A 12,171-nucleotide genomic window follows, 5' to 3' on the forward strand; every position below is an offset into this window, starting at 1 on the left:
GGTCTCAATTTTTCCTTCCACACCTGGCCTGCCAAGAGACAGGTACATGAGCAATTCAGCCCGGGATCCAGTAGCTGTCAATGTTTATAAGAGGCTTGCCTACAATTCCTCTTCCTCCTCAATATGTTGTTTGAAAAAATGACTTATTCTGGGGAGTCCATAGCAGTGATGGTAACAAAACAGTGGCAGCAGCAGCAATAGGGGTGACATGGGGCCTGCCATTATAACCTGAAAATAACTCAGGAAGCTTCCTTACACTGAGTTAAACTATTGGTCATTTCCTCATTATTATTTACATTGACAGGTGGCAGCTCTCCAGGGTTTCAGGCTGGGGACATTCCCAGCCCTACCTGAGGATTCCAGAGATTGAATCTGGGACCTTCTGAATGCAAGGGGATGTTCCACTGCGCAAGCAGAAGCCGTCCCACTCACCCAGTTACTTAAGTTGAATATAACCCTTTGTTTTCCATTTTTTATCATAACCCCCAAGTTGCAAAGACACAGCTGCAAAATTAGGGACTTACAGTGTAATCCTGTTTATGTCTACTCTGATGCAAGTCCCCCTGAGTTCAATGGGGCTTACTCCCAGGAAAATGGATAAAGGATTGTAGCCTAAGTCTAATTTCCATAGCTTCCATTATTTTTGCAACGGGCTGGTACATTTGAAAATGAAAAGCCAAGTAGACATTACCCAAAAGATCTCTGATGGGATCTCCCAACATTTAATTTTTTTAATGTAATGAAGCTCTCTCTGTTTTTGTGTGTGAGTGCATGTGTGTATGTTGCCAGTTTCATTGAAGCAGCAGTACTGGGGGAGGGACGATTTAACCTATTGCATAATTTTGCAATCAAAATACTCATTTCCATGCTGCTGTTTGCTCTGTAAAGTATTTGTATCCTCCCCTCACAGACCAAACAGCAGGCTACCTAATAGGTGCACTTTTAATATGGGAAATTTATTTATTATTTGATTTATATCCCACCCTTCCTCCCAGTAATTGTCCAGGGCTCTATAAGATAGATCTACCTGAACTTGTAGAAGATATTGTTGTTTTGCTCTTCTGTTCAGGACAGATGATGTCACCAACACTCCACCCTGGTTGATCTGGAATGCCTTTCCTTCGTTTCCCTCAGTGATCTGGAAAGAATATGGTGGCCCATTCTCTAGTGAGTCCCTGTCACTCACGATCAGTTCCAAGACACTGCTGCCAACTGGAGAGTTCTCCTGAAATGTTAAGAGAAAAAGGTGGAGAAAGACCATTTGGCTACCTAGGCACAGAATGGCCAATGGCCAATTTGGCTCACAGAATGGGAAATACAAAGATGATTCAGGTTCAGAGTTTATTTATAGCTACAGCTTTAGCTAAAGCCCATCAGAGAAAGTGTTAGGGATATAAGCAGGGACATGAGCAGAACAAAAAAGTGTTGTAAAATATCACAATTTTATGGGTATTTTCCCCCCACCTCCATAAACGTAAGAGAAGCTTTGGGCAATTTAACTGTCTAATTATGTTATAAAGAATCACTGACCAGATGTGGACAATTGCATCACAGTTAACATCTTCATAGCCAGTTAAATTCAAGGGCTGTACTGAAACCTCTGAAAGAATGACATCTTCCTGGGATTTCATCAGATCGTTTTTTTATTACTGTTAAGCTTTGGTTGCCTCTTAGTCTCTAGGAAACCCTGTCATTAATATGGCAACTCTCATGGATTATTTTTGAAAAAGGATAATCAGGTAAGGTTGGTGCTTTGGAATTGCTACTTTACCTGAACAGTCACACTATAATTGAGCTGAAAGAACCTGGGAGGGTTATCGTTGACATCAGACACCCGAATAAGCACAGTGGTGTCATTGAAAAAGGCCGCCTGTCCATTGTCAGTGGCTCGAACTTTCAAAGAGTAGCTGGATATCTAGAAAATATAACACATGTTCCAAGGAGGCTTGGTTATTCCAACACCCATTAAATAGTAAGGATTAAGTAAAGTATCATTTATGGCCTCCTTATTATGAATGCCTACTACTTTATTAGGACTATTGGGATTGATCGGTTTTAATTTCATGACAGCCAATCAGCTGTAAATTAGTGTGCCCTGATCAGAAGGACTATAATCCATCTGCTGAGGTTTAATTACCTCCCAAAGATGTTAGGGGTTTTAGTGGACTGATAATGGAAAGAATGCAGTTAAAATGTTCATGTCCTGACATTTCTTCCTGTCTATATCTGACTGAACTACTAAGATAAAGATTAGAGGGACATTAAATTAAGGAAACTGTATTACCCTTATTTTATAGGCAGAGATCACAATTCAACTAAGGTGAAGCGAGGGTGGAGCACGTGGATGAGATGAGGGTTACGCACCAAAAAAGAAACTCTATCTATTCTCATGACTAAGTAGGTACTCTGACCATTGAACCCCCCTGTTTTCCCATTTACAGCTCTTACTGTGTATTCAAGGTAGCATTCATCCTGATCTCTGTGCCCAGTAATAGTAAGCACCCCTTTCTTATTGATGATGATAGTTATTATTATATTTATTAAGTTGCTTGATACACAAAGGTCTCCAAGCAACTTACAACAATGCTATAACAAAAACAAATGTATAATATTATAAACCCAAATCATAAAATCAGCAAGACATCGACTCCCCCGTGCAGCCACAGGAAGCTTTGGAAGCATACTAACAACAGACAACATCATCTCATCTCAGTTTATCAATACCTGGATAAAAGGTATATCTTTACCTGGCACCAAAAAGATGTCTATGAAGGTGCCAGGTGGACCTCACTGAGGACCATATTCCACAGATGGGGAGCCACAAGTGAAAATGCCCTCTTATTACGAACTTGTTGGGCAAATGGGGGTCATTAACTTATCTTGTCATTTTGGTAACATTCCTCTTGCATGTGTTGCCCGGTGATTTAATTTGCCATATCAAGCCCTAACCAGTCTTATCCCTACTACCAGTGAACCTGTCACTCACCTCTTCTCTGTCCAAGTGCTTAGCAATACAGATTTGTCCACCTTTGGGATCAATGATGAAATGGCCCAGTGGATTCCCTATCACAATTGAGTATGTGATCTGGTTGTTCATCACCCCATCTTTGTCATCAGCTAAAACCTGTTGAGAGAGAAAGAGCTGTATTGTCATCACCAGCATGACTTTGCAGGAGGGAAGCATTATCTCTTGGACAAGTTATGAAGGTCTCACTAAAACAAGCAGAATATAAACCAATATTTTGTAGGAAAGTATTAAAAAAGAGATAATTTTATTTTAGAATAATCTGTATCTTCTTCCAAAATGATCTACATATTCTGAAAAAGAATATGGAACAACTCTCTTGGGGATATACCACTGAAGAACGCTGTGGAAAAACATAAAATTAACTGCTTCCCCTTGCCAGAAGTCCCCAGCATGAGTTCTTGCTTACTTGTTTCCCCAGAAAAAATATTGGTTTCCTGTGTGTAGGAAATTTGTTTACACAGAGCAGTGAAATATGTGATCCTGCACTAGTATTATAAGGGCTGTAACCCACATATCTTCTCATAGTAAATAGCAATTGTACTAATAGCAGGCATAGACAGTCCTGTTCAGAGGTGTTGCCATTTCATCTGTGCAATGTCAATGCCCATACCAGCCCTGATTGTACTTAAAAAGTGTGGAAGACTGAGCCGAGCACTAATACAAACTCAGTGACCTGATTCACATATAATGCTATGTCATGGTTTATTAAACCATGAGAGCTGCCCAGTGGCTTAACTATGATTTGTTTAGTGCCCAAACCCTGAACAATCTGATGCCATGGTATGTGGTTGGCCTATAAACTATGGCTTGGCAGTATGTGTGAACCCAGCATCATTCCTCATCCATGGTATGTTTGGCCACTCTACCCCAGAGGATTGCCAAGCTACAAAAGCACAAGGCAAGAGCAGCTGGAAAACAAAACAAACTCTGGGGAAACAAGCTATAGCTTGTTTGATTGTCAGTGGGACAACTCATGGTTTGTTAAACACATTATGAGCGAAGCAGCCCAGTGTGTTAACTGCTGCTTTTAAATAGATTATGTTTGTACCATTATTGATTCTGGTAGCCTGGCCTGACTATGATGAATGGAGATGGCTATCAGCTAATACGTCTAATAGTTTCTTTTCACACAGCTTTTTTCCACTTCTCCCACTTACTGCATCCAACTGTACCATCCAATATTAAACACCAGGACAAAGGCCCATCCTTTAATGATAATCATATGCATTGTCCAATGCATTTTACTCCACAAAGGCAAATGAAACAGAAAACTGTAGCAGCAGAGACAAAGCAGTAATGGAGGCTCGTGCCCTGTCTTACCGTGAGCACCATTTCACCAACAGCAGCATCCTCGCGGATGTCAACAATGTAAAGGTCTTGGCTGAACTTTGGCACATGATCATTTATGTCTGTGATGTTGATGACAATCATGGTGATATCACTGAGAGAAGCAGAGCCCTTTCTTATTCCCTCAACAGACAAGTAATATTCATGGCTAACCTCAAAATCCAGACTTCCATTAACATAGAGGATGCCTGCATACAGACAGGGACAAGAAGGATAAGAAATGTTTTGAACACAGGTCTTAGAGAACCATACAAAAATAAAGGGATGGCTGGCAAATAAAAATGTATCAGCTAAAGCAATATTTTCAATCAAACGTGGCCAACATTTCCTGGTGGATTTTTGAGAAGGAACATTAGAAAGCAAATACAAAAAATGAGTGTTAATTTTTCCTTTTCTCTCTTTTTTATAAAACCATCCCTCTTGATGGATTTGTCATGAGATCTGTATTGATAGGGACCAGAGGAATAAAATGCAGGAAAGGGAAAACTTACTGAACATGTTTTGAAGAGTGAAAGAGAAGCACCGAGGAGAGACAGGAGGAACCCTGATACAAAAGAACAAAAGTAACATTGGATTATTTTGACTGCGTGCTGAGCAAATGGCCCACTTACCAGTGTTTGAATGAAGCCTGAATTTCCCATGATCATTTCCATTCATAATTTCATACTTGATCTCTGTGCCCTGTGCACTGTCCCTTGTTAATGAGGATATATTCAGAATCTCTGTGCCAAGAGCCACATCTTCCTGTACCACAACCACATATTCTGTATCCAGGAAGATGGGCAGATATTCCTTCAGATCCACTATCGAGACGGTTATAGTGGCAAGGGAAGAGAGGGGGCGTGGAAAACCCTTGTCCGTGGCACACACAATGAGCTCCAGTGCAGTCACCTGTGATTCCTTTAGAGGCTTCTCCAGGCGTATCACACCAGTTGTCTCTTCTATTGAAAAGTGGCCATTAGCTGACTCAGCTAGGGAATAGACAACTTCCGCATTAAGACCTGGGAGGGAGGGGAGGGAATGCACAAAAGGTAAAAATTATAGAAGAAAGACCATTTTATTTGGATCATTATTTAATACATGGGGACAAAATGTTGGGAAACCAGCATCTAGCATCTTATTTCTTGCCTTAATAATTGTAGATCCAGGATTTAACCTGGACTAGGGGCTATCGCTTACGGGGAATAACATAAATTAGATGGTTACATAGACATTATAGATGGTGTTTTGTTATTATTTGATGAAAATACACCCAAGAGTGGAAGGTTACAGTGTTCAATTTCGCAAGTACATGCAGGTCAGGAATATTGTCATGGCACAAACAAGGAGTAAATGATATTTTAAGATGAATGTTTGTTTTGAAGAAATAATTACAATCAAAAGAAGGGGAATCTTTCCACATGATGTCATTTTTTAATAACTTTGGATCACCCTGGGGGTTGAATCCTCCATAAAAAATGAGAAAAATGATCTGCAGAAAACTGTTCTATAGGCAGTATGGGTGTTTCTGCTTACTAAGGTATCAGGTTTTTCTGTTTGTTTAGATTTTAGACAAAATTATATAAAGCCACACAGTAGTATTTGACTCTTTGGAAACTTGATAATTGATGGAACACTGGAAATGGCCAACAATTCATTTTGTTATAGTACAAACAGGGACAGCTTCTTTTTCTGATGGGAATGTTTAAAAGCCAGACAATGTTGGAAATATTAACTCCAAAGAACATATGCTTGAAATGTTGTATAATCCATGTGCCTATTTGTTAAATTATGTGAAGGAGAGTGTTCCAGGTATTCATTCTGTGTTCATTTTCAATTTCCTAGTTATGCCCAGAATTATTTATGTTACGCTATATAAAAATGAGTGGCTATGGAGAATTTATGAAACAAAGTTGACATTATAACGTTATCAAAAAGAGTGTGGAAAGACAGCAGTCTCCAACAACTAATGGACTTTAGTGACTAGATACATAAACTATTTCACATTACAGGAATACCTCGCATTAATGTACTCAATGGGACCGAAAATGTCCTTAAAGTGAAGCACTACCTTTTAAAACTTTTTTAACCTCTCCTTCATGTGGAGCCTCAAAGCCCCGCGCTAAAGCCTCTGCTGCTGCGCTGCTGCGCCTCTCAGCTAATCACAATTGCGCCTCCCAGCTGATTTGTGGTGGTGCGATCGCGTCTATTTCCACCCCCACGCACCGTTAAGTATGGAGTATGGAGTATGTCCGTAAAAGCGAGTGTACGTAAAGTGAAGGTCCATATAGCGGGGTATTCCTGTACTGATCTATCATATGATACAGCTAGCCTAGATCTGGGAACTGTTTAACATATTACAATATCAAATGATACGATTTAATATATTGCTACTGTGCATGATACAATATGTATGAGCATATAATTTTCTTGCTCTTTATAATATAGAGTGTGAAACTTTTAATGCTAAAAATGACTTCAAAGATTTGCTAAAGGCATTTCTCATTAACTTGAAACTCAAATTTCAGTAGTGTTTAATTTTCAGGTCATATTTACATACATCTGTCAATGGTCCCTCAAATTAAGCGTTTGATAATGAGCTGTTATATATGATACATATATATGTATTATCATATGATATATATAGCATACTTAAACTAGAGTCCAGAAAACACTCAAACATTTTCAGAATTGAGCCACTATTGAGCGGTATCTCATATTCATTTGTTGAAAAAATCTCTCTGGATTGTAATACAACCTGTATTAAATACCACATTTTGACATACCTTCATCAGAGTCCTTTGCAGAGACAACAGCAACAGGTGTCTTCACTGTGATGTTATCAAAGACAGCTACTGCACAATGACTGGGAAAGAACCTTGGAGCATTGTCATTCGTATCCTCTAGGTCCACAGTGATGACCATCTGGCAAAAACGTCCTCCTCCATCTGTTGCCTTGACAACAAGCTGGTACTTTGGCTTCAGCTCCCGGTCAAGTAATGAGGAAGTGGTCAGTTCCCCTTGTGGGAATGATAAAAATGATTAAAGACAGAAATATGGTGCAGGTTCAGTGGGGTCCAGGGCCCTTTTATGGCAAAGACACCTTTTTGTGGATAAAGCATGTATGCTTTCCTAAACATTTTTAAAGAAATGGGTACATGCAAATTGAAAAAAGGATGTATAGAGAGCTGGTCCCAGGTGCAAGAGGTAAAACACCCATCTCATCCTGATAAGTTAGCTGTTAGACAACTCTGCAGAGCAGGAAAAGTTAAGTAAGCAGCTTCACGCTGGCCTGGTGCCCATAGTTATGCAGACCATGCACCAATCTCTTTAGTAATAGGCCTCACTAGATGCTGTATTATTAAGAAAAAATATCTTCTGCAAAATGTCCAAATCTTGACTAATGCTATGTGAGAATACTTTGAAATAATATACATTGAGGTCCATCTATTTTAATATATTGGGGGTCTTACAAAGCAGTGATAAGAGGACCTGTATAGGCCTAACTTTTTCAAAAGAAAAATGGTTTACAAGAGAAAAGTGAACAGAAATTAGGTAATGAGTGGAGAGGGAAGTGCACGTTTAGAGAAGGAGGTCTGCCCTGGATACCTTCCTGTAGCAGTGGAGGTGAGGTCCATCACCGATCCTCTGCTGTTAATGCTCCAAAAGCAGAAAGGTCAAAAAGGGGACATTTCAGGATCATGTTAGAGCACCATTATTTTATAGATCAGTCATGTGCTGGTTGGAACCTTGAACAGGACGAGATAGGACTCTCATTAGAAGCAATTATTATAATTGCTTGTAAAAATTCTTATGAAAATCTAGATGGAGAAGTCAGGTGCAACTCCCACCCCCATCTTGAAACAGGCCACTCATCTTAAGCTGGGACAAAATCAATTAAACTTAGTACAGAGATCCCTTCTATAAGACTGATTTTCCATAATGAAAAATGTTAACTTCAATCTTACAGTGTGGGTTGTTTGTTTCTGGAAAGAAAATGGTTTTCACTTAATTAAGGACCTTTTCAGAAATGCCCAAAATCTGACATGATGAGAAGATATGGGAGAATAGATGGGAGAAGCAGGAGCCCGTTTTAATTGTAGCTTTTAAGACGAAAAGAGGTGAACAGGATCTAAACCTCTTTGGAAATGAGAGTGACTAATTCACAAACAACAAAAGGAGCCCTCTATATGATCTGTTGACCCTAAAAGAAAGGAGCAAAGGGAGGAGCATTCAGAAGGTGAAATATAGGTAGAAGGACACAGAACAGAGGAATCTGAGCAACTATTTGCCTGAAGAAAATACGTTATTCTGTAGCAAGGGCGGGACACCTTTTTCAGCCCAAGGGCCGTATTTCCTTGTGAGCAATCTTCCAGAGCCCGCAGGCCTGGGGTGAGTGGGGCCAGAAGCACAAGTGGGCTGATGTGGCTCCTACCGTTGTACAGTAGGCTGTATTCTAGCCATACAAAAGTCAGAGGTTTCTGAACACACACAGCTCCCCATCCAGGCAACCAAGAGGCATTCTCACAACTCAAGGATACATTCCAGCCAGGTAAAAGCATTCAAGGAGAATGCAGAGCAGTGCCAGTGAGCAGATCCTGGACAAGGGGTGGCCTAGGGAGAGCCCTGAGAGCTGGATAGGGAGGATTGAAGGGCTTCATTTGGCCCTTGGAGTTGAGACTCCTCACCCCTGCTCTATAGTAACCAATCGTAGAGGAAATCACTTCAAAATGACTACTACTTTTTTAAAAAAATATTTAGTTGACCTAGATAATTTCTGACATTGTTTTTAGCCTAAGGAAGATACCTACTCTACATGTGGTGGATATCCCTGCATTCAAAATGCCTGCTTCAAAATGTTGGCTGGGGCTGATGGGAGTTGGGAGTCCAAAACGTCTGGAGGGAACCAGGTTGGGGAAGGCTGGTTTACAGGGACAATATTCTGTGCAAAGGAGTATGAAAACCAAGAATACTTCTTAAAAGTTAGCCACGGAGGTGGAGGAAGATGCCTCTCTTACCTGTATGGGGGTCCATTCTGAACTCCTCAGCACCAGATCCATGGAGACTATAAGTAATCTGGGCACTGCTGCCAACATCAGCATCTGTGGCTGACACTTTCAAAATAGAAAACCCTGGAGGTGCATCTTCGGAAACTTTCCCTTTGTATGGTGTCTGGAATGAATGAAAAATATGATTTTAAATGAAGCAGCTGACTTCATTCTATGTGTACAACATGCCTCACTGAAGTGGCCCACTCCAGATCTGGTAACAGATGCTGAGATTTGGAACAGAGATGAAATTGTCATTTCTTGCACCAGTAAAATCATAGGATTGTAGCACCAGATGGAACCAAAGACCATCTAGTCTAACCTTGGTGACCAAAGCCAAGACCACTCATCCACTCATCCCACCATATGTTGCATCTGGGAACAGTAATCCTATAGCCATGGTGAAGCTAAGTAAATGTGGACCTGATCAGTGCTTGGATGGAAGACCACTGGAATCCCTATATAAGATGCTTCAAGCTTTCTAAAAGAAGAATGATATATAGAAACGATAAATAAAATTAGCCACAGATGAGCCTCTGCCATACGCCACAGAGAGAGACAGTTACAAAATCCCAAGGTGCACAACTGTTCAGGAGCAGTTGATGGGAAGGGGCATCCCCGTGCACCTGGCCTCCTAGCAGCGGTGTCACTGCTGCTTACCAGGAGGGAGAGGTGAAGGGCAAGACAGCAGGGAGATCAGTGCTCTGCCTGTGTGTGCCCACACAGCAGCAATCTCCTCATCACCTTGCCCTTCTCCCCTTCCTCCTGGTAAGTGGCAGTGATGCAAGGCCAGGTGCTTTGTGGTGCACCTCCCTGCAGACTACTCCTGCAACTATTCATTAGAGAAGATCAATGAATTCTCATCATTTAATACTTATAAAGCACTTACACAATATCTGATTACATTCAAATTAGTTATTGTTCTTCAGAGGAGTAAGTCAATGTCTTGTAATACTACGACAAAAGGAAGAATCACTAGGAGCATATATGCTTCTCTCTAAAAAGTCCCCATTTCTATCTTGGAATGTGTCTAGATCCATGGATTTTGTCCCATTGTCTTATCTTTTAGATTTCATTGCACTCTGCTGTTCAAAAGTACTACCTCTGACTGCAGAGAAAAGAAAAGCTCCAAATGACTCAAGCAATCTAAATGATCTGAATGGATGTCCTTGTCAATTGCCACTACCTGGCTAGATTTCCCTCTGAGCACCTCTATACATTTATGGTTCCTTACACTGCACAGTTGCAATAGTGATTTCTATGGCCAGAACCATCAAAGCCACAAGGAGGCCATAGTTTCTACAGAGTGCAATTCCTCTCTGTTTGTGGTTTTCCATTCTTGCTGATGTTGGACTTTTCTGAACTGTCTCCTCCTGCTGCTTCAATCAGCAAAGAGAGAAACAAAACCACAGCACATTTCATGGCACCTCCAAAACAAGAGTGGGGTGACTCAACACTGCAGGCATGTAACTACTCAAGTGATTGCCCCAGGCTACAATACGGCTTCCTCAGATTGGTTCCAAATTGCCACACAGCTAGTGGTTTTTTTTGGGGGGGAGGGGTAGATGAGGAGACACGGCTTTATAGACATACACAATCACCTGCTTGCATTCAGGGCTGTTATCATTAACATCAAGGACTGAAATCTCCACTTCTGTTGCTGCTTGGAACTTTCCATCAGATACCAGGACTCTGAGCAGATATTTCTCTCTTTCTTCCCTGTTCAGAAGCTTCTTGGAAAAAATCCTCCATTCTCCATCAACCTCAGCAACACTGAACTGTCCCAGAACATCCCCTTCTGATAAGGCAGAGAAGGCATATTTATTCAAGATAATACAAAGTGAAATATTAAGAGTTTAAGTGAGAGAGGTAAGGAGACAGGTACCCTGACAGTGCAATCCTTTGCATGCCTACTCAGAAGTAAACCCCACTGAGTTCAGTGGGACTTATTTATGGTATTGAAGGAAATATTTATAGGATTGCCACCTGAATCTTCTAAGTGCCATTCATTCAGTACAAATGTTCTGTGGGAGAAGTAGAAAATTTGTTTGCCCCAGGATCAATGATAAGGAACACACTATCCCGCAGATCTTATCTACATACTTGACTCGGAGCCAACTCACAAAATTGAACTGCTGTATTAACAATATATGTTGACAGGATCCAAGCTGTTTACAATATGTGCTGAAGTAACCATTTCATCATGTACCATGTTTCAAAACCAACTCATAGTTGTCATATTAACTTCCAATCTATTTGGGGCAGCTTTGTGGTCCCATGGTAACTATAGTTGAGTTGCGAGTGGGCCATATAGGGAGAGAAGCAGCCTCATTAGACAGAGTCTAATAATGTACTAGACTCTGTATAAATCCACATTATCAGCTTGCCAATTGGGTCGTGTGTCACTTGTTAGTGTGATGTACAAATCCCCTTGCTCACTTACAAAAGGCATTAGTGGTGAGTAAATGGCGAGGCATGAAGTGTGCCTCTATATTTTACTGATTTGTGTTTATGTATATACCACTTAATTGCCAAGGTGGCTTCTAAACAGTTTACATGTATAAAAACCTATCCTATTACCAAAAAATATAAATACACTAATCAAAATACACAATAAACTAATTTCATCAAAACATTAAAATAAACATCCATAATAAAAATGTACAACAAAACTGTCATGAATGTGTCAGAATGGTTCAGGATGGTTCAATGTAACATGGCTCGGATGCAGGGAATTGTGGGGATTTCATCTTGTGCAGAGATGGGCCG

General features: G+C 40.6%; 1 protein-coding gene across 1 annotated transcript in view; it reads right to left on the reverse strand.

Annotated features, from left to right (window-relative positions):
* FAT2 (FAT atypical cadherin 2) overlaps positions 1-12,171 on the reverse strand; it is a 137,732-nt gene that overhangs the window by 35,553 nt on the left and 90,008 nt on the right. The window contains exons 11-18 of the mRNA XM_061617424.1: positions 11,004-11,200; positions 9,373-9,526; positions 7,141-7,374; positions 4,987-5,376; positions 4,349-4,563; positions 2,987-3,124; positions 1,772-1,915; positions 1,028-1,225 (exon numbers count right to left, since the gene is read on the reverse strand). Of these exons, the coding sequence (XP_061473408.1) occupies positions 1,028-1,225; positions 1,772-1,915; positions 2,987-3,124; positions 4,349-4,563; positions 4,987-5,376; positions 7,141-7,374; positions 9,373-9,526; positions 11,004-11,200 (1,670 nt within the window). The remainder of the gene's footprint in view (positions 1-1,027; positions 1,226-1,771; positions 1,916-2,986; positions 3,125-4,348; positions 4,564-4,986; positions 5,377-7,140; positions 7,375-9,372; positions 9,527-11,003; positions 11,201-12,171) is intronic.

Source organism: Rhineura floridana, chromosome 3 (assembly GCF_030035675.1).
Source record: "Rhineura floridana isolate rRhiFlo1 chromosome 3, rRhiFlo1.hap2, whole genome shotgun sequence".
Lineage (NCBI taxonomy): Eukaryota > Metazoa > Chordata > Lepidosauria > Squamata > Rhineuridae > Rhineura > Rhineura floridana.